The sequence below is a fragment of the Sturnira hondurensis genome, unplaced genomic scaffold, assembly GCF_014824575.4.
Source record: "Sturnira hondurensis isolate 20B ecotype Veracruz unplaced genomic scaffold, ASM1482457v3 Scaffold0006413, whole genome shotgun sequence".
Taxonomy (NCBI): Eukaryota; Metazoa; Chordata; class Mammalia; order Chiroptera; family Phyllostomidae; genus Sturnira; species Sturnira hondurensis.
This window is the reverse complement of record NW_028079044.1, coordinates 47,597,079-47,620,849: the sequence shown is the minus strand read 5'-3', so window position 1 is coordinate 47,620,849 and position 23,771 is coordinate 47,597,079. Positions and strand designations below refer to the sequence as shown.

General features: G+C 45.6%; 1 protein-coding gene across 3 annotated transcripts in view; it reads left to right on the top strand.

The window, feature by feature from the left end:
* ADCY8 (adenylate cyclase 8) overlaps nt 1-23,771 on the top strand; it is a 157,120-nt gene that overhangs the window by 120,375 nt on the left and 12,974 nt on the right. For 2 of the 3 annotated variants that reach the window (XM_037048562.1, XM_037048560.1), the window contains 5 exons: nt 2,722-2,923; nt 4,958-5,047; nt 9,493-9,665; nt 16,844-16,922; nt 22,387-22,545. In XM_037048562.1, coding sequence (XP_036904457.1) covers nt 2,722-2,923; nt 4,958-5,047; nt 9,493-9,665; nt 16,844-16,922; nt 22,387-22,545 — 703 coding nt within the window. The remainder of the gene's footprint in view (nt 1-2,721; nt 2,924-4,957; nt 5,048-9,492; nt 9,666-16,843; nt 16,923-22,386; nt 22,546-23,771) is intronic. The other variant, XM_037048561.1, reaches the window with a different exon arrangement.

Below are 23,771 nucleotides of genomic sequence, written 5' to 3'. Positions count from 1 at the left end.
GTGGTGACAAAGAGACAGGGCGAGAGGGAGGGAGGGAGGGAGAGAGAAGGAAGAAGAGAAAGAGAAGGGAACCAAGAAAAAGAGGAAGTATTGGAAAGGAAGAAAGGGGAAATGAAGGGGAAAGGACAGAAAGGAAAAGGCTCTGGATCTTATTTTCTGTGCATCTTACCAGCTGCGTGTATGTACTTGACTTCTCTGGAGCCTCAGTTTCCTCATCTATAAAATGGGAATAACAGTGCCAGCTCCCCAGGGGAGATGTCAGCACGAAATGAGCCATATCCATTTTGATAAATTCTGGTCCCATTCCTCTTTCTGGGCTACATCCTTGTTCGTCCCCTGAAGTGGCTAAGAATGCCTTCCTCTCAGGGTTGCTAATCGGATCGAGTGCTCTCTTGGCCTCTCAGACTCTGCAGATTCTAAAGGGCAGTACAAATGTCACTATCCGTAGGACCGGAGCCTCTGTTTCCTATCACACCCCAAGCTGCTGTAAGACGTCCCCCTCAACCCCACTGCTCCCTGCCTCCCGGGCACACACCAGATCCTGACACTAACCCAGACCCTGCTTCAACGCACGCTCCAGAGAGTAATTAGAACTTAATGTCTAGAAAGGATTTGGACAGAGCTGTTTGCAAATCCCTCGTCATTCTTTTTCAGACTTGATTTCCGAAATGAAAGGTTTCCCTGCCTCTAATGCACACAATGCAAAACGAATGCAGAACCCTGGATTCGGGAGGCACTCTGTAATTAGAGGAAAATAACAATCTGACGCTGTAATGTCTGTGTGTGCAGAAATAAATGATGTCGAGGAGCTGCAACACAGATTTCCAAAAGAATTTTGTATGCAATGGCAGTGCCTTACCTTAGAAAGCCTGTCTTGTAATTAACCCTCTTCCCATAGATCTTGAAAACACCTTTGGTTTCCTGAATTTCACCATCAATAGAGAAAGAGAGTAACATTTCTTTGAGTTCTTATTACATGCTATGCATTTCACTGCTTTATTATTTTAACATCTGAGCCTCCCTTTAAGAGATGAGCATTGAAATCCCAGTTTTGCACATTTAAAAAAATATTCGGAAGACAGTTTCCTTGCCCGAGGCTTTGCTCTTGCCACAGGACCATATGCCTGCCTTTCACCTCCTGTCTTAGTTGGTTCCGGCTGCTGCTACAAAAACACCCTAGACTGGATGGCTTATAAACACTAGAAATTTATTTCTTAAAGTTCTGGAGGCTGGAAGCCCAAGAGCAAGGCACTGGCTGATTCGGTGTTTGGCAAGGTCTCTTCTTCATTCAGACAGAGGTAGTAGAGCACTGAGGGCATGTGCTTGACTGTTGCCCGTGAACTAGAGAGATGAGAAGGACAGGGAGGAAAGGCAACAGAGAGTCAAGGGCAGCCACGCAAGGTCCTGCGCACCATGTAGCCTTCATCTGCGTGGCAGTGGTGGCCATGGAACCAGGCAGCTTTCTAATTGACCTTTGCCTGGTTGGCTTCTGCCAAATTTGAAACAACACATTCATATTCTCCAGGGCTGCCTCCCATTGCTGAGACACAGAAGCCTTGGACTTGGTCCCCTCTCTCCTGGGACAGCTGGACAAAGCCATCCACCTGCATTCTCCTTCATTTGCCTCGCCTGGGGGCCCAGGAATAGTGAATGGCGTGTCATCAGGGAGTTTTTCTAGCCTGTTTTGAGGGAAGTTTCCCACCTACCTAGAGTCCTCTGGGAACCCACTGCTACACAGAACTTCTGTTCTTATCTAGAACTCCTGCAGGAATTTCCAGTCAAGGTGATCCATGAAGTCAAAACTGTGCAAGTATTATTTTTAAAGGAAATAATAAAACCTCCAACAGTGAAAGCTGGAGCTAGGACAGGAGTCACTCCTAGCCTTCAGGAGACCTGCAGTACAGAGGGACTTCTAGCCTGGGCTGATTTCTCCTTGTAAAGGTCTTACCTCCTGGCTGTCACAGTGCCATGCACTCCCGCCACCCCGCCTTTTTTACTACATTTCCTAAATTACCCTGACAAGCAGAGGAAGTAGTCAAAAATACCTCCAGAGATGAAGTTTTAGATAAACTGAGTTGCTAGAAACAGCCAGACACACTTTGGTGAGAGCTCAACACTAGAGAGGGACAGTGGGAGTGATGGCAAAGCCACTCTACTGGGCAAGGATGCGTCCTCCTTCCTCAGGTCTCAACCGCACCCTTACCGGTGTCCCAAAAGGCACCTAGTCCATTCCCTGCAAACCCTGGTGATCACTCCCCAAACCGAGCAACTCGGAACAGGTGTCAGGTTCAGTTCTTGGCATCAGAACAACACCGAGAGGGAATCTGTTTGCTAAAACCCACCTTAAAGAGGAAAGGGCGTGTGGTCCCCACACAGCCAGAGTTTTGAGATAAAATTCCAGTGTTGCATTGCTTTGACAGCAGTTGGCCTAGTGAGAATGATGAACGGCAGAAAAAGTGAAGAAATTGGGTAGGAGTGATACATCAAACCAAATATTTGGTGTTCATAGGAAAGTTTCTCAATCGAGAGAATATTCTAGAAATGGATGCAATAAAAATATCTGCTGAATAGCCCTTTTCTTAAACATACAGAGATTTAAAGGAATTATTGGAAGCTAGGGATAGGGCAGGGTGGCCACAGATGTGACTGACAGCGTCTCTCAGTGAGTGGGGAATCGGACGACCAAAGCTGCAGGAGCCAACCCTCTTTGTCTCCCTGCAGGGTGATGCCAATGGCCATCCAGTTTTCCATCCTGATCATGCTGCACTCGGCACTGGTCCTCATCACCACGGCAGAGGATTATAAGTGTTTGCCCCTCATCCTCCGGAAAACTTGCTGTTGGATCAATGAAACCTATTTGGCCCGGAACGTCATCATCTTCGCATCCATCCTAATTAATTTCCTAGGCGCCATCCTGAATATCGTAAGCATTCCCAGCGCACCAACTCTCTGGTATTGGGGTTGTTCTCAGGATTCCAGAGGTTATGGAGTTGCAGCCTCCTGATTGCCTTCCTTGGCACCAGTTACCTTCTTGTGCCTGGTCTAGCCCCAAGTTTAGGGACAGAGCACAAAGACGTGACTACTGTCAGACTGTGCATTTTGCTGGTGGCAAGTTGTCTCTTTCCCAGTGGGACAGGTTATTTGCTGCAAAGCAGCTCTAAACTCCCTTGAGTCCCCGACCTATCACTGGCTGGCCAGTTGCAATGATAGAAAAGAGTTACTGCTTGTTAAGTGCCCACCTGCTATGTGCCATGCACTGAAGGAGGAGCCATACACTTTTTTCGTGTGTAATCCTCACACAAACCCTGTGAGGTAAGTCTCATTATCCCCACTTTATAGCTGAGGAAACTGAGGCTCAGAGACATGAAATAACTTGCTAAAAAGGTCTGTCTGACTCCATGACTCATGCTCATTCTCATCTGCTAAATTGTACCTGTGGGAATGGGGGTGGGGGAGTGGAAACAAATAGCTGTCATTTATTGAGCATCTCCTATGGGCTACAGGTAGGTATTACTGCTCCCATGTAACAGATGAGGAAACTGCATTTGAGGAAGGTTGGGCATCTTGCCTCTGACTTTCTAAAAGTTCCTACTGGATGTCACACATTGAACTCCAATGACTCTCCAATTGCCATATTTATCACTGTTTTTAATTTGGTGGTCCATATTTTAACAATTTCATTTTCTCTCTAGAATGGTAACATGGTAGCTATAGGTGTTTTCTGTGTGTATACAAATAGTTGGTGTTGTCTGTGACTTAGGGACCTAGTGGAGTGTAGGAGTGGTTTACCTGATTCCAGGTTTTGAACTTGGCACCTTGACAGAAGCTAGTTGAGGTGTCATCTGGTGACAGAAATCATCACCATGACCCTTGGGTACAAAGGAGGGTCTCCAAGTTCAACACTTGGGACCCAACGTGTGGACTCACACAATTCTCAGACTTGTTTTGCAGGATTATACTGCCTGAAATTTATGGTCCAAATTAGCCCAGGAATTACTTAGAGTCTATGTTGCTCAAGTTCTATATAGTTGGCCTTGAAGTGAAGGACTCTGTGGAACAATGAAAAAGGGAAATCATAGTCTAATTAAATTCATCATCAAATAAATATTTTACAGATTATGGCACTTGAACAAGGATGTATGTAGGATCATTGATCACAGTGTTCAGAGTTGTAGCCAGGATCTTATCTGGATGAATCAGACCTCTCTGGGGTGCAGATTTGGCAATAGGCCCAATGTCTCTAGGTCAGGGTGACCTCTGGGGCCAGCCATGCCACAGTGGCGTGGGAGGAGGTCCGGAGGCATTGGAGTCAGATAGACCTGTGTGCAATTCTCAGCTCCACCACTTATCAGCTCGGTGACTCTGGACAAGTTACTTTACTTCTCAGAGTTTCATCTTCTTCGGTTGTAAAATGGGGATAAAAATAGCAGCAACATCACAAGATAATTGTGAGGTGTTTTTTATACAGTGTCTGGCACAGAGGAGGCATCCAGCCAATGGTAACTGTTCTTTTCTGAGCGCCACAAACATCTCCTGAAGCAATGTCTGGGCTCAGAGCTGCCCGCTGCCCTCAGGGCTCTCAAATCCTCCCAGCTTTTGAGGTAGAGAAAGGCTGTGAGCACGCCCAGGTCTTTCCTCCTGCCATCTGTCTGCTCTCTCTTCTGGGCCCACACTCCAGTGACCCTCCGTGATGGGCCCGCAGAGCAGTCTTCACCTGGTTTCTCACTGGCCGGCCTATGCTTTTTCTGAACCCGGACTTTCTTTAAAGTCAAGGAGGAGATCCCAGCTGGCACTTACCTTCTGAAACAACCCCCCTCAGTGCCTGGCCTGCCCCGCCCCAGGCTCTCGCTGAAGCCCAGCGCCAAGAGCATACAACTCCTACCCCGGCACTCACACTGACTTTTGTTCCTGTGTTTTTTTTGTTTTTTTTGTTTTTTGTTTTTTTCTTAATCCGCAGCTGTGGTGTGATTTTGACAAGTCGATACCCTTGAAGAACCTGACTTTCAATTCCTCAGCTGTATTTACAGATATCTGCTCCTACCCAGAGGTATTTATTCACAAGCTCCCCTTTGCAAGGCTTGGGCCTAGATCTCTCTACCAGCTCCAAATGAGCCACACTGGCTGAAGGGCCTCAGAAAGCACCCAGGCCTGGTTGCTTCTTCTGCCTCTTCCTCCTTCTTTCTCCTTCTTCCCCTTCTCTGCTTTCCCCTCCCCCTGTATCTTCTGCTTTTCCCCTTCCTATTTCCAGCTCCCTCTTCTGCCCCTCTTTCCCATTGCTGCTCACTCCCCTCTTCCTTCTCCTCTATATTTTCCTTCTTCATCCTCCCCTCCACCCATTTTCCTCTTCCCCTTTGTCTCCTCCTCCCCTATTCATTTCTACCAATTCATCTTAAAATCCTAAAGCTGAATGTGCCCTTGTTGTGAATAGAGGACAGTGCGGAGTTATTGTCTAAATCGTGTTAGCTGCATTAGAAAAGGAAAGCTGGAAATAAATAAGGAAGGAAAGATGGATAATGGAAGGATGGAGAGATGGAAAGAAAGGAGCAGAGAAAGAAGGAAGGAAGGGAGGAAAGTAGAAAGAAAGGGAGAGAGAAAGGAAGCCAATGACGCACAAATGCAGAAAACAACTAAACTGAAACCAAAGTGGTACAGAAAGTTCATGGAGCACTACAGGGTCAGGACATGTCCCAATGGGACACCCACCGTCATGATGTAAGTCCGACCTTCTCTTGGCAACAGAGCCACTGGTCTGACCCTGGGCCTTAGGGTCAGCCTATGGGGCCAGGAAAAGGACAGTTGTAAACTCTACTGGTCATGGCCCAGACCCTTACACATTGGGACAGAGGTTCTGGGTCAGGAGGGGGGATAGCTGGGATGTCCCAGCAGACCCCAGCCAATGCCACATCCTGAGGATGCTGAGCGGACTCTTGTTCTCCAAGACCGTCTCCAACATGTGCGTGGAGGAAAGGCTCTCTATTGTCTCATCCAGGCCCCAGATTTGGTCTGGAAATGTCTAAAAAGGAGAGAAAGCCTAGAAACCCTCTCTCCCCACCCCCGGCATAGAGCACCTAGCTACTTCATTAACTGCTAACATCACTGAGTCCTCAAAATGTCTGGGGTAGAGGCTGTGACCATCTCCACTCTACAGATAATGGAACGAAGGCTTAGAAAGTAACCTGCCCTGTGCCACTCGGTGCCACTCCCACGTGACTCCCATTCTTCCTCACTCCTTTCCGTTCTTCCTTCTTTCTGTCTTTTCCTACTTCCGTTATCAAGATTTGGCACTGCACTACAAACCAGATCTGGCTTACTCTTGAGCCCATCCATCTGAACCCAGGCTTAGTCCCTAGGTAAGAACTAGGCTCCTCTTAAGGAAATCCAGGGCTGCATGGGACAGACCCACATGCTCTTGGACTTCCTCCCACCAAGGAATGAGTGAGCTCCGATTTCGTGGCCTCTCTGGGATACCAGGTCCCAGAGACCTGCTCAGTTTGGAGGGCATGAGGAGGGACCCAAGAGGTAACGAACCCAAACTGGCTAAGACTCAGATATTGAGAGCTAGGCAAGAAAGAGCTGGATTTCACTCCCAACTGAGCAACTTCACTTGCTAGCAGCAGAAATCTTGAATCAGTTCTTATTCTCTGAACCTCAGCTTCCTCATCTGTAAAGTGGGAAAGATAATATCAATACCTCTTCCCATGGGTATTACAGAGTCAAGAACTGTCATGTTCCCACGATGACTACCTAGACAAGCCAGCAAATGTTGAGTTTCTAACATGATGTCTGATGTGAAGTAGATGTTCATGAACTATTTAATCTGGGCCTCCACATCCTTGTAAATCAACACTGTGTGCCCTGGGCCCCAAACCTGCACCCCCAAACTCAGAGGACAGTGCTCATGGATCTGCCAGTCCTGGGAGAGTTGTGGGTAAGCTCTCTGGAGGACATAGCTTCATCTCCGTGCCTCAGTTTCCTTATCTGTAACATGAAGGTGGAAGCGGTTGTGAGGATTAAATGAGTTCATGCCTGTAAAGTGTTTACAGCAACACCTGGCCCAAGGTGCCCACTCATTAAATGTCAACTGTGATTTAGTTATTATTGCTAGTAAACAACTATTGAGCCTGCACTGCCAATGTATGTTTACTGTAAGTTACAAACCCGTACCGGTGTGCCAACCTATCATGTGCATTATGAGACATACTCAAAAAAGAGAATATTAAAAAGTGAGATAAAAGTAAACAAATCAGGGTTTTACATTTTCCTCCTAAAAGCACAGGCTCCTCTGGGTCACAGCTCAGCAAATGCTGCCCGCAGGTCAAACTTTGTCAGCCCCTGTTTTATAAATAAAATGTTATTGGGGCACAGTCATGGCCATCTCTTACTAATGTCCTAGGCTGCTTTTATGGTTCAGTGGCTGAGCCGAGTAGTTACAACAGAGGAGCCATGGCCCACTAAGCCCAAAATATAGGGTCTGGCAGAAGTAAGGTTTGCTTGAGAGTGGGAGGTAGGGTGCGTGAATGTCATGCATGGACAGCAATTTGAACATCTCACCTAAAATGCCACATGGTATGCTTGAGGGTGACATTGTTATATTACAGAATTGCATGCTTATGGTTTTGTAACAAAACAGGGCGTTATTTGTGCTGCACCCTGTATTTACCATCTGGCTCTTAACAGACAAAGTTTGCCAGTAGCCCACACCCCTCTGGTACAGGAATCCCACTGGCCTAAAAGATGGGGAGCTGGACTGTTCCTGTCAGCAGCTATCACAACAATCCACTTTGTCCACCGTCTGCCACCCTGAGGTTGTGACCGTGTTTCCCTGCATAAGGATTTGTCTGGCAGACTAGAAGGAATCAGACATCAGACCTTCCAATGGCTTAACCCGCACACCCATGCCCGGCCCTCACAGGTGTGTGTCTCCAGGCCAGTCACCGAGTCTTTCTGCACACTGGTTTCCCCAGGTGTCTCTGACCTCTCGGCTTCACCACGTGAGAAATGATATTCAGTTCAACAGCATGCCATTAAACTAGGTGATGCAATGCAAACATGAGAGGTTGCTAGAATATGGGCTGTAAAGTGGAATCGATTTCTGAACTGGAGTTTTCCAATGGCTAAAAACAGAGCAAAGATATAGGAAATGACAGTGAAGAAAGCTACATCCCAACTACGATTTCAGAAGAAGCCTAGGGGAGGGAAGAAACACAGGTTTGCAAAATGATTGCAAATCACAGGTCCCGACCCACAATGTCATTGTCTCAAACACCCACATGTGGTTCCCAGGAGGTTTGAGGGGAAGACCTTCATTTTAAAATCAAGGCCCTTTACTATATATGCTCTGGCACATTTGGATAAATAGTCAACTATATCTGCAAGAGCATTCAGAGCTGTCTCTGGTTCTCAAGGGTCTCTGATAGCCAGTTTTCCATGGAGGTGAAATTACCTCTGTCTTTGCATCCTGGTACTTCCTCCCATTTCTTTTCCATGTTTTCAGGTCCAACCCAGCCTTCAAGCCTCCCTCCTTCAACTTGCATCCTTGGGAGGACCGGTCTCTTCAGGTTACTTCCTGCCACTTCACATACCCTGTGGCATCATCTTAGTCCTCACACTGTCCTTTCTATGACATACTTTTCCAACTGGAACACTCTTCCCAGCTCTTCAAATTTATAGATTGTTTTAGGACAAATGACAATATTGTATAGTTTTTGAAGATTACTGAAGAAATATAACCCATGATGAATGTTTAATAATTTTTCTTTTTAAAAAAAGGAAAAGGCATATTTCCAGTGAACCAGCAGAGAAATTATTTACCCTCCCACCAGAAACTACTAAAGGAAAACAAACCAAATATATGCGATGATCATTTCTGCAGACACTGGGCATCAGGCAATGAAGGACAATGGCTTCAGGAGAACAGAAAGCAAATGCAGTGAGCCCTGCAACTGTCTGACCTTTGTGGTGGCTATAGGCAAGCTTTCAGGCTGTGGCTCGGGCTGCGGGAACATGGGTGCAAACTAGTAGACTCCTTGATGTGAAAAGACAGAGCTGAGAGTCTGGGGAGACCAAGGAGGCTAGAGTTGGCAGAACAGAGAAAAGAGAGTGGCACAGACAGAAACCCCGAGATCTGCAGAGGGTTCCCTAAGTGCAGGTGAGGAGACCACCTGGTGCCTGGAGAAGAGCCATGTGGAAGGACTCATGCCTGGTGCTCACGGCATGCTGGGAAGAGTGTGACTTCCCACCAGCCCGACTGACAAACGTAATTCAGGGGCCACTGGGCAGAATAATCAGAAAGGTCTTGCTTCAGTAGTGTGCAGTACTTTCCCCTAGATTATACACTGCTTCTCACCAATGCAGTGATGTGTTCACTTTGGGACCTGTTGAGTTTGAGGATGGCTGAGGCCTCCCGATAGGGAGACCTACGGGCATCCATGAAGCGGAGAGTGAACCCCCACCTTCCCGTCGGGTCTGACCACCTGCATTCTCTGTTGCCAGTACTTCGTCTTCACGGGCGTGCTAGCCATGGTGACCTGCGCGGTTTTCCTCAGACTTAACTCTGTCCTGAAGCTGGCCGTGCTGCTGATCATGATCGCCATCTATGCCCTGCTGACCGAGACTATCTACGCGGGCCTCTTCCTGCGCTACGACAAGCTGAACCACAGTGGAGAGTAAGTGCCCACCACTGCGTGTGCAGCAAGCGCTCCGCCTCCAGTGGGAAGCAGAGCCACTGGGGAGATGACGGAGTTACGGAACCCTGGGGCCCGACTGAATTCCTCAACTTGGGTACTCGCTGGTCTACAAATCTAGGCAGAATCTCTATTTTTCACATTTATACTTAGATTAATTACAGATTAATTAATGAGTTAAACTGTGGACTAAATCACAGCTCAGGTCTCCTTTAACAGATTCAGGACTCGTAGGGTCTGATTATAACTTGGCTGTAACAATATTAGTAACAGTGAGCATTGTTCACTGAGCACCTGCTATGACCCTTTTATTTTATTATTTCTGAAATATGGAATAGTACATGAAAAGTAATAATATCTAAGCCTAGATATTATTAGAGTCCTTAGAGAACAGAGCCTGGGGCAAGCCTGAAGTCCTAACACAACCCTGGGACAGCAAAAGCGAGGGAAAGGGAAGTGAAGAAGAGAATCATGGGAAGGAAATACAAGCGAATGCCATATTGGGCTGGTCATGTGAACTGTGAAGAGGCTCAGCTGGTACCTTAGGACGGCCACTCACTTGGCCAACTGAAAGGTGGTGAGTCGGGGAAAGGCTCTCAAACAGAGCAGAGAAATTTGCTGCCTCCTCTCTCCCTTCTTTCACTTCATTTCCCCCTCTTTCACCCTCCTTCTGGATGAACCCCCTGGTGACATCATGTAGCCCCTTCCACGGCCCCTGGGGAAACCAGGGGGTTTCCCCACACCTGGCTTCAGGTATAGAAAGCACGTGGGGTGTGTGAGAGTCTGGCATGCCTGGCACATGGTAGACGATCAGTACTGTTCCTTCCTATCCCCTCCCTCCTTCACAGGAGAGAAGTTTACTTCTCAATTCTGCGATGAGGTCTTAAAAGAAAAGCTTGTAGTGAAACTGTTAAGTAGGGTTGTGAAAGTAACCAGAATCCCAAACTCACTGCTGCTTCTTCCTGACTCAAGGTCAATTGCTGGCTAGTCTTATATTGACTCACACTGCTAGTAACAGAATTAAACTAGTAAGGAGCAGCAGAGCCCTGCCTCTCAGCGGCACTCTGCAACAAGCCAGAGGGCACTGTGTATCCAGCTGGCAGTCACAGGCTGCACATCACTTTAGGAGCTCACAGTGGTTCAGGAGCATTTCCACTCGTTCCTGGGGTCAAGTACTTGGGAAAATACAGAGAACCTTGCACAGGACGGCCTGGCTGCATCTCCATGGATACAGTCCCCAAATATTTTAGACTGGCGTCTCCCTTCCAATTCATGAAGCCCTCTCCACAACAGCCCCCTGTCTCGGTGCATGACACTGAGTCCAACACAGATGAGGCACCCTCACCCCCAATACCTCCCAAGCCCCTAGAGATTCACCTTCCTCAGCATCCTTTGCAGGGAAGAACTATGTCGTGACATTTCTGAATACAGGTTTAGGAGTTAAACCACCTGGGTTAAAATCCCAGCTCTGCCATCATCCTGCTGTGTGATCTTGAGCAAATTAATCAAAATGACTGAACCTCTCTGAGCCCTGCTTTCCTCATCTGTACAGTGGGGATAATATTCCTATATTGTTCGAATATAAAAGAGATCAAATATGATCAAACTTACAAGGCCTGGCATAGACTAAGCACTTGGTTAATACTAACAATTATGATTGGACATGCCCACTCTGTACCACAAATGTTACAGTCCTAAAAATACCCTGCTCTCATCTCTGGACTGCCCTCACCTAACTGGGCTCCCCTCCCCCACTCTCAATCCACTCTTCTCAAAGCCATCTGGTCAACTTATTATCCTTTCTCAAAACCCTAAGAGGCTCCCTATTGCCTCGGAGCAGTTAAAAATTCAACCTGCCTATCAGGAACCTCAAAGCTCTCCCCAGTCTGACCCCCACAGACTCCACCAGCCTCATCAAGATTGATAGCCTATATTCTAGCCATGGGAAACCATGTGCTATTATCAGATGGGCTTCTACACACACTTCCCCTGGTCTGACAGCTCCACCTCCCTGTCTATTTTCAACCCATCATTCTCAAGGTCCAACTCAAGGACAATCTCCTCAGTGAAGCCCTCTTTGATTATTACTCACTTTCTAATGCATGCATATTATTTTTGTATCATTGCACTCATCTCTGCATGTTGTAAATATTAATTTTCATGTCTTTCTCTTTCATTGGAATAAGAGCTTTTGAGGGCCAGGACCACTGCTCGTGTTCATGTTTTTGGCACTTAGTAGCATATCTGACAAGTAAATATTTGTTGAATGAAACATGAAATGAATGAGTGACTGAAAGAAGTATTAGCTCATTGGGAATCAATTTTACCACTCATTCACAGTAAGATAAGTGCAGTCTATCTACAATCCCTGCAATTTTTGCTCACCACTGCCCGTAAGCCCTATGTTCCCCATCCTGTACATACAATTTGCTTTTGGACTTCAGTGCCGTACCATTGCTATGGGCTCTGCTAGGCATCCTACAGATTTGAAAAAGAGTAAGACATCATTTCCACCTTCAAAAAGCTTTGGGGCCAATAAGTGCATGTAGGAGGACACATTAGCTACTGGGAAAGCATCACTGAGATCTGGACCAATAGCCAGCCTGCACCATTCACTAGACCTGTCAACTGGAACCTATCTTTCAGCGTTGGAGTCTCAGTTTCTCCTTTACTGCCATAGGATTAATAGTATCTTCATTGTTGATGTGACGATTCAAGCAGGCAATATATGTAAAGTGTCCTCAGAGGTATGGCATCAAATCAGCACTTAGCAAACGTAGTCATTAGCATAGCCACAGAATAAGAGATAAATTCAGATCAACTTGTTTATTTTGGATTTCTTGAGGGAGGGGAAGGGGGAACTAATAGCTAAGCTAAAAACATTTGGCATCAGACGCACAATGAACTTGGTGCCTGAGGTGTGAATTCTCATCCTGGCTCTGACACAAATTAGCTGTGTGACCCTGAGCAAGTGACTTCCCCTCTCTGGGTCTGGAATTCTCTCCATAAAACTAAAGGCTTGCAAGGAATAGTATATTATGTATGGTTCACATAACACAGACTAGAATGGATCCATTAAATTCACATTATAAAGTATTTAATTGCATGAAATTATTACAGTATGAACCATACAATCCTAAATTTGCAAACATAAACACATTTTTGCAAAAAGGAAAAGGAAATGACATTTAATTGACCCCAAAATATTAATCATTGTTTTCCCTGGGTGGTAGCCTTACTGAAAATTTTTATTTTTTATTTGTGAGTTTTTAGTAGCTTTCTAACTTACTATAATTAGCATAAATATGTCTATAATGAGTTACACTCAAATTAAATACTACTGTAATTTTTATGAGACATCCAATAAGAGCATCTCTAAAGATTGTTATAGCCCTGAAGATTACATTTTCCTACATGTGTTTTCACTTAACTATATTCTTTTCTATTAACATATGGGGGTTGTAGTATTAATTCAATTATTTTATTAATATAAATAAATTTGTTCAAACAGCCTTGTTTTTAAGTCTCTCCCACCCAATATCAAACAAAGTATTACAATTTTCTACAGGTTTCAGCTGCTTGACTCTTTTTGGAAGTCCTTTAAGTCCTTTAATCATGGAAGGTATAAAAAAGTCCTTGTAAATTCAAATCACAATTTTTTCTGGATGTTCCTTCACCTGGCTGACTCACTATGCATATTCTGCTACTCTACTCGGGCAATATTTTTTCCATCTGAAATACATCAGAAAGACTCAAAGACCATTAATAATATTCTTTTACTTTTCTTTTGATTTTGACCTAGTCATCTCTCTCTCTCCTTTTTTTTTTGCTCAACTGCTCCTTCCAGAAAGATTCGAGAGAAATTTATGTTTCCTCTTGAAAGTATGTAAGTGATCAATTACCAGGCTTTAAAAAAGTCTGCTGAATTACAAGGAAAAGGCAGTTAGAAACACCAGTCAGAGCAGGACTTTGGACCACATTCAGCAGGAACTCAACAAGTGATGTTTCCCATTCAAACTAAGCCATGTGAACCACCATTTTTTTCCAAAAGCATCACTATCAGGAACAAGATCATGAGCCGGGAGCTTTATGGGGTGGAGAGAGGGAGATGTGGACCACGCACCATGCTGAATGCATTACCAAGATGTGCTCATTTTATCCTCCAGTTGTGGAGGTAAATGCTTCTAGAGTCTTCACAATGGGCAATAAACTGAAGCTCAGAGATTCAGAGTGGCTTGTCCAAGATCAAACACCTGGTCAGCAACAGAGCTAAGCCTGGAACCTGGGTACGCATGATTACAAAGCTCACGTCTTTAATCATTTTTTCAGGGGCCCCCAAACTTAGGGTCAGAGAATTAAGTGACATAAAGAAAAGGGTGGTACTAAAATATACCTATACACCCCCAAACTAAGCACTGTAGTATCTTTGAGTGAGTGAAAGAAAGAAAGACAGACAGACAGAAAGAAAAGAAATCCTAGTCCTAAATACGGGATGGCAATATGGAGCTCACCGTCCAACCCTCTGCACTTCAGCACTGATAGTGGTGGACAGCTCCGACAGAGCTGAGCACTTTGTCCCGCTGCCTGTGACCTCAAACTTGACATATGGCTTTTGTCATCCCTAGTCTGGAGGCTTGTCAACCACTAGCTAAGCAAGATATATACCCTGTGCCTACAGAGCCCATCCCATCTTTACCTCCCAAGACTCACCATTCCTTAAGACTGAGCTTTTGAGCCTTCCAGCCCAGGCTACATTCTCTTCCTGTGTATTCCCACTGCAACAAGGACGTGTCCCTATTATGGAGTATATCATGTTATAAAATTATCTATCTGTTTGATTCTCTCACTTTTTAGTGGACTCTTTTTAGGGCAAAGACAATGTGACTTCTTCATTTCTGTATCCAAGTATGTGCCTGGCACCAGTAAATGCTCAATAATTATGTGCTTTGTGGGGCTATAGAAGAGAAACACAATAATGAGTATCATCTATTAATAGCATCTGATCTCCAAGGGAAAGCAGATGGAGCTGGAAATTAATAAATCTGAATAACTCCCCAAGAGAGAGCATATTTCCATTCCTAAGTCCCCACTGTACCTGGTAAACTGAACTGGGCCTGGCCCTGTACAAGCTGGGAAGGGCCTTTCAGCACCAAGCTTGATGAGAAGCTGGATTTGGAAGCTGGGTTCATGCCCGCATTTCCCTGATCCCCTTGCCACTCCAGATAGCCCGCAGAAAGAACAGAAGAGGGAAAGGTGGGGACTGCCTGGGTACAGCCACATTAACGCTCACTCCTCCCCCCTCTAAATACTGCATCTCATCTATGGTGGCCCACTGTGTCTTTAAGCCACCCCAGAGTTCAGTTATTTTGAGTAAGTTCTGAGTTTCTGTGTGCTTGTGATCATGAGGCAATAAAACGAGGGAATGAGGTGACCTGGCTTTAGTGATAAAAAATATTCCAGCCGCCATCTGAAAAACAGATGTAGACAGGTTGTAGACAGTGACATCAGAGGCCTGTAGGGAATCGTGCAGTGAAAGAATGAGGTGGACAGAAGTGGCTGAAATGAGGATATAGTTTGGTGGAAAACTGGAAAAGATTGGGATTTTGGAGGGGTGTGACCTAGCTCCTGGTTTGGCTTTTGTCTTCGGCCCAAGCACCCGGATGAATGGATGAGGGGACAATGGCCTGAAATGGAAAAACCTAAGGGATAAAATGGGAGGCGATGGGAAGCAGGAGAGATGCTCTGTCTTGAGCAGTTGTGTTTGGGGTTTTTTCTCCAGGCAGGGGAAGCCTGTCGGGGGGAACTGTTTATTTCCACGCACAAAGCCTGATGCTTCTGCCAAGCCCTTTTCTTCCGGGCCTTGGCTGTCCTGAGAAAGGCTCCACGCGGGGCCACAGTGACAGCTAGGAAACATGCAGAACCAGCCACAGCCTTCCTCTGAATTTCTGTGATGGCTGTAAGTCATGTCAGCATTCAAATATATATTGGCCACTGACCATCTTCAGCTACCCTCCAGCTCGGTCTTCTAGAGAGCCCAGGACAGGACAGGCCAGCGGCACAATGGCTTGTGACCCCATGAAGTGTGACAGGTTCACTCCAGCAAATGCCTCAAGGGGAACAAAGCATTTACTAAAAGACACAAGAGCTGAAGGGGAGTAACCACAGTGCTCCATCCATAGCACTGATGTAAGGATTTCTAAAGTGACAGGGTTAAAAGTGTCCAGTTGATGGAATTGGTATAAGAATCCAGACATGATTATTTCAGCACCCAGGACAGGGGCTGGCACATAGAATTACACACCTGTCTCTTACACAGGAAAACTTTTAAGAAAAAATGAGAGATCCCTGTCTTCACACAGATTTTTGTGACAAGAAAGTATAAGAGTCCTTTGAAATCTAGAAAAAGTATCCTGCAAATAGAACATTTTTAAAAAGATTTTATTTATTTATTTGTAAAAGGGGGAATGGAGGGGAAAAGAAACATCAGTGTGTGGTTGCCTCTGGAGTGCACCCTACTGGGGACCTGGCCTGCAACCCAGGCATGGGACTCAAACCGGTGACTCTTTTAGTTCACAGGCTGGCACTCAATCCACTGAGCCACACCAGCCAGGGCAAGAGATTTTTTAAATATTATTCTGTATGAGCTTCACATGTGCAGCACAGTGGTTAGACAATCACATACTTTACAAGGTGCCTGCCCAATATTCCCAGCACCCACCTGGCACTGTACACAGTTATTAGAGCATATTGACTATATTTCCTACGATGCACCCCACATCCCTATGACTGTCCTTTAACTACCACCTGCACTTCTCAATCCCTTCACCTGATCATCCACCCCCCAACCCGCTTCCCCTTGGCAACCGCCAGTCTGTTCTCTGCATCTTTGAGAGAAGACATCATTATCAATGTGAGTGCACTAAGTGCTAGACTCTAAAGTCTTCCTCCAGGGATGACCTAAGTGACCTCGTGCCGTTGAGGGTCAACTGATTTCCAAATAAGCCTACTAAGTGAAAACCCCCAGAGCCACCCCTATCACCTACTGGGTGCTCAGAAAACAACCGCTTCTTTCTTTTTATCTCACTCTTTTCTGAACCTGTTTCCTAACGAGTGTCCTTACGTCCCTCTGTGGTTGCCATTTGCATTTCTTCTTCCCACAGAGACTTCCTGGGGACCAAAGAGGCATCGCTGCTGCTGATGGCCATGTTCCTCCTTGCTGTGTTCTACCATGGACAGCAGGTAATCTAACTGTTCACTTTAACTGCCTTTGGTTACCTGGCATTTTCCATTGCCATAAAACTGGCTCTTCTTTGCAGCAAATGACTATTAGCTGCTTGTAGCAAGTTGTGCTTCTTACTTGATCGATTCCCAGTGTAGACACCTTAATAAAAAACTAAGCTGGAGAAGATGATTTGGTAAACAATGTGGTTTTAACTACCCTTAGGGATATGTCTTTCAAAGACATCATTATCAAAAAAAAAAAAGAGCTTTCAATTTCTGCTCAAGGGAAACTAGGATCTCTCCCAACCCTAAGGCCTGGATAAAATGATTATTGTTGAAGTTGCATGTATAAACATTCAGATGCCTGGATCTGGTGAGCCAGGATTCTAGTTCCACCTCTGCCTCTCAGCAGCTTGTAGCCTTGAGCAAGTAACTTATCTCTCTGGACCTAAATTTCCTCACTTCTAGAATAAGACAGGAGCATCTAAGGAGGGCTGTTTTAGAGTCATTTTTTCATTTTTGCATACATTTTGCTCTCTGCCTTCTATAAATCTAGGAAGCACTTCATTACAGATGTGTCCTATGTAGATAAAGCACCTACCCCTGTACTACTATGCTGCTAGGATCAGGGTGGGCACTGGGAATAGCACTGGACAAAACCCCATCCCTGGTCCCAAGTGTTCCAGCCTCCTGGAGGAGAGCAGACTCCAAATGACACCATGGGGGAATGTGTTGCCCTCTGCATGGGAGCCTCACACCAGGCTTCCCCCAGGAGGTGCTGCCTGCTGTCCCCAGTAGGGTTTCCCCATGTGAATTGAGACCACAAATGCCATAATGTGCATCACACAGAGAGCTTTCTCTCCTTGGTAGAGCTGGACCCTGCCAGCTTCACCACTCTGTTCAGGATCCCTGTCCTTCTTTCTTTAGTCTGTGCACACTTCAAAAAAAAAGTAGCCAGAAAAAGAGAAAAACAAAACAGGAAGACTGTCAGCTAGAGCAGAAATAGAAATAGATTGCTGAGGAATCACCATGGAAACAGGGAGGTAACAAACCCTAGGAAACCAGGGATGAAAGAGTCCCAAACCCCAAGAACCTAGAGATGCATATATAGAGTTACTTATAACAAAGGCAGATGGTAAAATGCAGTCAAGGGCGAAAGGGAGTAATGTAAAACTTGGCAAGCAAAGACAAGAGGGAAGGAGTTCATATATATCAAGTCCCTACAAAGTGCCTCACACTTGACCTCTGTTATCTCGTTTAACCAAACTACCACAACTCAGGATGTAGTTACAATCCCTGCTGTTTTACAGAAAGTAAGAAAGTAAGGCTACTCAGCTGGTGAGAGAACTAGAGCCCACACCCAGCCCTGTGTCCCAAGCCCACTGTGTCCCCTCCCTTAACTGGAGAAAACAGCATTTTGCTCACTGAACCTGTTTCCCAACAAGGAACAGCCACACCATGGCCAGGCCTCTCCTTCCTGCAGTGTGGCATCAACTTGTTCTTCAGTGTTCACCGAATTCGTGGTGAAATGATAAGCCAAATGCCAAAGCCTAGCTACTTCCAGCCTCCCTATATTTAGGTCTTTCGGGCTCAGTGGGAGAGCTGGGGTCATGTCTTCCACGTCTTGATGGCTTCTGGTGACAGGGGACAACTCCTGAGGCTGACATGCCAACAAGGACACGCCGTTTGAGGGCTGTGCGTGTGCACGATCCATCAGCCAGGTTTTGAACTGACAAGTAAGAAATCCTCAGGGGAAGCTGAGACAGAGCAAGTTCCAAGTGAGGGTTCTCATTCCACAGGAAGAAGGATGTTCCCGTCCCCTCTGCCACCTTATGGAGTAACTGCACAGCCTGTCAGCCCCCTCTCCTCAGTACTTCCCTACATTTCGGTTTCATTTACTCCATTCTCCACTGGTCCTGGGAAAGCAGGTAACCTGACCACGTAAAGAGTACGTACAAAGTAAGAGCAGAGCAGGGCAGTGAGGGTCTGAGTGCCTACGTGACACCTGGTATTTTACTCAAGATCACAACCCAAAACTGCAGCAGTTACACGTACAGGCTTGGAGTAGGTGGATAATATTCGAACCCCGACTGCCAGTTAGTAGATACGTGACTTTCAGTAACTTACTGAATTCTAAGTCTGCTTTCTTACCTATAAATGGGTATGATAAGAATAGTTCCCATGGGTTTGTTATAGTATTAAGTGAGACTGTAATTGTAACAATGTATCCCAGTGCCTTGAACATAGAGTATATGAAAACAAGCCCCAGGAACAAACAGGGAAAGTATTATTATTATCCATGTGGTCCCAAGGTAGGAGCAGAGACTCAAGTCCCTTGCGGTCACAAAGCCAACAACAAGGCAAGCCAGACAGAAACAGGTCCATTCTCTTCCCACCACATGCCACTCACTGCCTCTCTGTTTGAAGAGGCTTTCTGCAGAATCATAGCAATTCAGGTGCCACCTAGTCTCAGCATCTGTCAGGGCCCTGGTCATCCGGATCAAGCCTGTCCATTCCTGGGTGAGCCCCGTGGATCCACCGGTTCCCCTTGGTGACTCAGAGGCCCTCAGTGTTCATTAATAATGCCCGTTGGTGCCTGGCACACAGCAGCCTCACGGTGGGAGCATCATAATGATACATCTCCAGAGCAACAGAGGTGGTTATGTAATAACTGCCTAGTCGGGGAATTTCATCTCACACATATGTGGAAGCAACAGGCCCAACACTTCCTGCCCCTCCAGGCAGGCAAATGTTTTGGACATTGGGCAGGAACACAGACAGTCACAGGCCTCCCAGCTCAGGCCTCATGTGCTCCAGGCCCTGAGGTTTGGGCTTTGCCTTGGCATCTCCATTTACGGCAGAGGAAGCCACACCTGGAGACAGAGATTACTGAGGTCATGCCTCCAGTTACTGACTCCTGGGTTGGATAAACACAGGCACCAGGACTGTGTGGCTTGGAAAGGCAGACCCAAGTCTTGGAACCATATGTGCTTAAGGTTGAGTCCCAGCAATACACCTGGAAGAAGGGAGGACCTCGAGAGAATCAAGCCCCCAGAACTGTCATTATTTTTACTTATAAAGTGGAAAGGACAATAGTCATTTAGCAAGAGCTGGACAACAGCTGACTGAAGTCACATATAGAGCGTAGGGGTTAAGAGTCACAGTGTGGAGTCAGATGCTCTGAGTCGAGAGCCAGCCCCATGGGTGAGAACTTGGGCCACTAGCTTCTGGGTCTTTCAACATAACCCCGGCAAACTTTGGTAATCTCCTTGCTTTCCGGTGGGAAAAGATGTTCCAGGCTTGCGCATATTCTTCCCTACATTTGTTGTCGTCTCTGCAAAGAACACCAGGTGATTTTGGCAGGAACTGGAATTTCAAAACCCCACTCTGGACACAGGGAGTGCTCACTGCTGTGAGGTTTTCACTCTTTCTCAGCCTCGACTTCAGTGGGCAGAGCTGGGAAGTCTACACACAGGTCCTGAGTTCACAGGGACGCTTCCTGTCCTAGTCAGGGCCACGTGCCTTTGACTCAGCCTCATCAGGCTCACATCTGCGTCTCCTTTGTCCCTCCCCCAGGTTCCAGTTCTCAGTGACACCAACACGGATGAGCATTGGCTTTATCCTCTATTCACACACAGCAGTCTAAGAATAACAATGCAGACACCACCACCTGCAGTAGGGCTGCTGGAAACAGACCTAAGATTCCCTGTGAGCGCTTTTCCTCCTCAGAGTATTTCCCTCTATGAATGTGTCATCAAATCACTGGGCCAGAAGGAATCCGGAATAGTTCCTCACCATGTGGCCATCCACACAGGTCCATTTGCTTACTTGTGTTTGTCTTTACAGAGTTCTGCAAATCTATTTAGGTTTATAATTAAGTGCAATATTTCCACACTTCAAGAGTCAAGTGTGTAAACCAACATATAATTTTAAAAGTCTGAATTCTATCCCTTTTCCTCCACCTTATTCCCTCCCATCTTTATCTCATTGGTAATGATTTTGAATGGTTTTCTACTTTTGTTTTTTTATAGTTCAATCTTCCAATGAATACAATTACATATATATATATATATATATATATATACATACATACACATACATACATGTATGGAGAGAGAGAGAGAGGCAGAGACGGAGAGCAATGTAGCAACCTCCCTTCCTTAGATCAATGGTGGCACACTATACATGCTTTTGTGTACCTTGGAGATAGTCCCTCAAAGTACAGGGAAATATTCTTCTCTTCTTTTTATAACTGCACACAATAGTTCATTCACCCAACAAAATGAACACTTGGGTTGTTCCCAGCTTTTGCTATTAGAAATTCTCATGAATAGGTAACCTTCTGCCCCCGTCTTTTTCACGTTTTTGCCATCCACTGAGACTTTCAAGCAAGACAAAGAAAAGAAATGAGCTGGCTTTTTTAAGCCCTTGAACTCGGGGCATTCAACCATGTATTAACAGCGGGGCATATTGTTCATTTCAACAGTTAGTGACATCCTCAAAGCTGTGGTGAATATGTGACATTCTTCAGAAAGGGAGTTGTCCATTTGCCAATGCAAAGAGAAGCTAGGACAAGAGGGGACGAATGTGCACAAGGACCTACTATGAGCCATGTGCTTTATCTACAACATCCTTTGTAATTCCTATTCCCATCTTACATGCTCAGTGGTGTTCATTCCAACTTTGGAGGTGAGCTAGTGACATGAAGTCACTAGCCCAAGTTATAACGTTTGAAGTGGGACCAGGGAGCTAAGCCCTATTTGTCTCACAGCTAAATCCACAATCATTCCATTTTTAGCTCATTCTTTCACTTCACTTCCACCCAGGGATTAAGAGTTCACACCTAGAGCTGGACTTTAGAGTTACACCCAAATCCTGACTTCCCCACTAACTAGTATGTGACTTTGGCCAACTTACTTAACCAGTTTGGCTTTCATTTTCTCATCTGTAAAATAAAGATTGAGCATAATAATTCCTATTAGGGTTTTTATATGAATGAAAGGAGTGAAAATACGTGTATTACTTAGAACAATGTCTGGAATAATAATAAGCGCCATCTAAGCATTAGCTGGCTGGATTAGTATAACTTCTTTGTTGAGGCAATAAATGTTGATTGAACACCTGCCCTGTGCCAAGCATGCGGCCACGTGTTAAGGATATAATGTGGAGCTGGAGAAAGGACCCCTGACCTCACAGTCCCTGCAAACTAGTAGAAGACGTGACCATTATCTAATAATCGCACAAACTATTATAAATTATAGGTGCCATAATGCGAGGAAGGGGGGGACAAAGCTCTGCGAAGTCTGATCATCCTCTGCTCTCCCCCCGTCAGGCAGAATGCCCCCCAGAAATGCTCAGATGAGGCTGTTTTGTTTGTGAAGTGTTCCCGGGAAGCGTTCCCCACCTGCCACACAGGTGCCTGAAGCCTGTATCCCGACAGTCTGTCTACCTGTTTCTCCCCTTTCTCGCACCTGAACTGCAGCTGGAGTACACAGCCCGCCTGGACTTCCTTTGGCGAGTTCAGGCCAAAGAGGAAATCAACGAGATGAAGGAGCTGAGGGAGCACAATGAGAACATGCTCCGGAATATCTTACCCAGCCACGTGGCCCGCCATTTCCTGGAGAAGGACCGAGACAATGAGGTGAGCCCAGCTTGTCTGGTCAGTGAAAAGACAGGGAGGGCAGTGGGTGCGCTGAGCTGGCCACATTGATCCCAAGCCCTGGGAGAACTCCTCTGTCTTCCTGTGAGCACATGACCACAGAGGTCATGCTGACCACTCGGTGCCAGGCCACCAGACTGCCCAGCACTGTGAAGCTAACACAGCCTCCCCAGCCTTGGAACCCACATCTGCAAGATGGACATAAGATGTCCATTGCAAGACCAAATTGGATTTGCAAAGTTTTATATATGTGTGTGCACATATTTTTAGGTTATACGTACATATGATTTTAAAAAATTATATATAACTTAAAAGAATTTAAAGCAGAGTTTTGAAGAGATACTAGGATACCCAGACTCATAGAACTATTCATAACAGCTGAAAGATGGAAGCAAACCAGTGTCCATAGACTAATGAATATACAAACAAAATATGTACATACAAACAATGTAACATTTCCTTCCTTAAAAAGGAAGGAAATTTTGACACACGCTACAACATGGATGAATCATGAAGACATCATACTGAGTGAAATAAGCCATGTACCAAAGGACAAATGCCATATGACCCCATTCACACGGGTATGTATCTAGAGGAGTCAGATTCATGGAGACAGAAGGTAGAATGGTGGCCGCCAGGGGCCGGGGTAAAGAGGGCAGGAGAGTTCATGTCAATACGGACGGGTTCAGGATTTCGGAGATGGAGAGTTCTGGGGATAACTGCTCATGATGGGTGTCAACAATGTGGATGTACTTAGTACCACTGAACTGTACACTTAAGATGGCATATGGTAAATTATGTTATATGTGCTTTATCACAGTTTTTAAAAATAATTTAAATGTTCTAATAAAATACGTATGTGTAGGTATAGATACATGTGTGTTACATATGTATATATGCATATATGTCTATCTTCTTAGCACATTGCCTACCATGTAGTAGGTACTCAAAAATGCTCCTTTTACTTAAAACTACTTTTCTTATGTTATGCCTGAAGGGTCACTTGGGGAAGTCCATCCAGCTACCAGCATTATTTCCTTGTTCTCTGATCCTTACTTAGCAGTGAACATCTCAAAGAGACTCAAGTGATCTGGCATCCACTGTGTCTCAGGCGTTGCCCTGGACACTGCAGCAGATAAGAAGACGGTCGCATGCCCGGACAGCTTCACAATCAGACATGGGAGGGACAGGGGTTCTGACCAATGTAC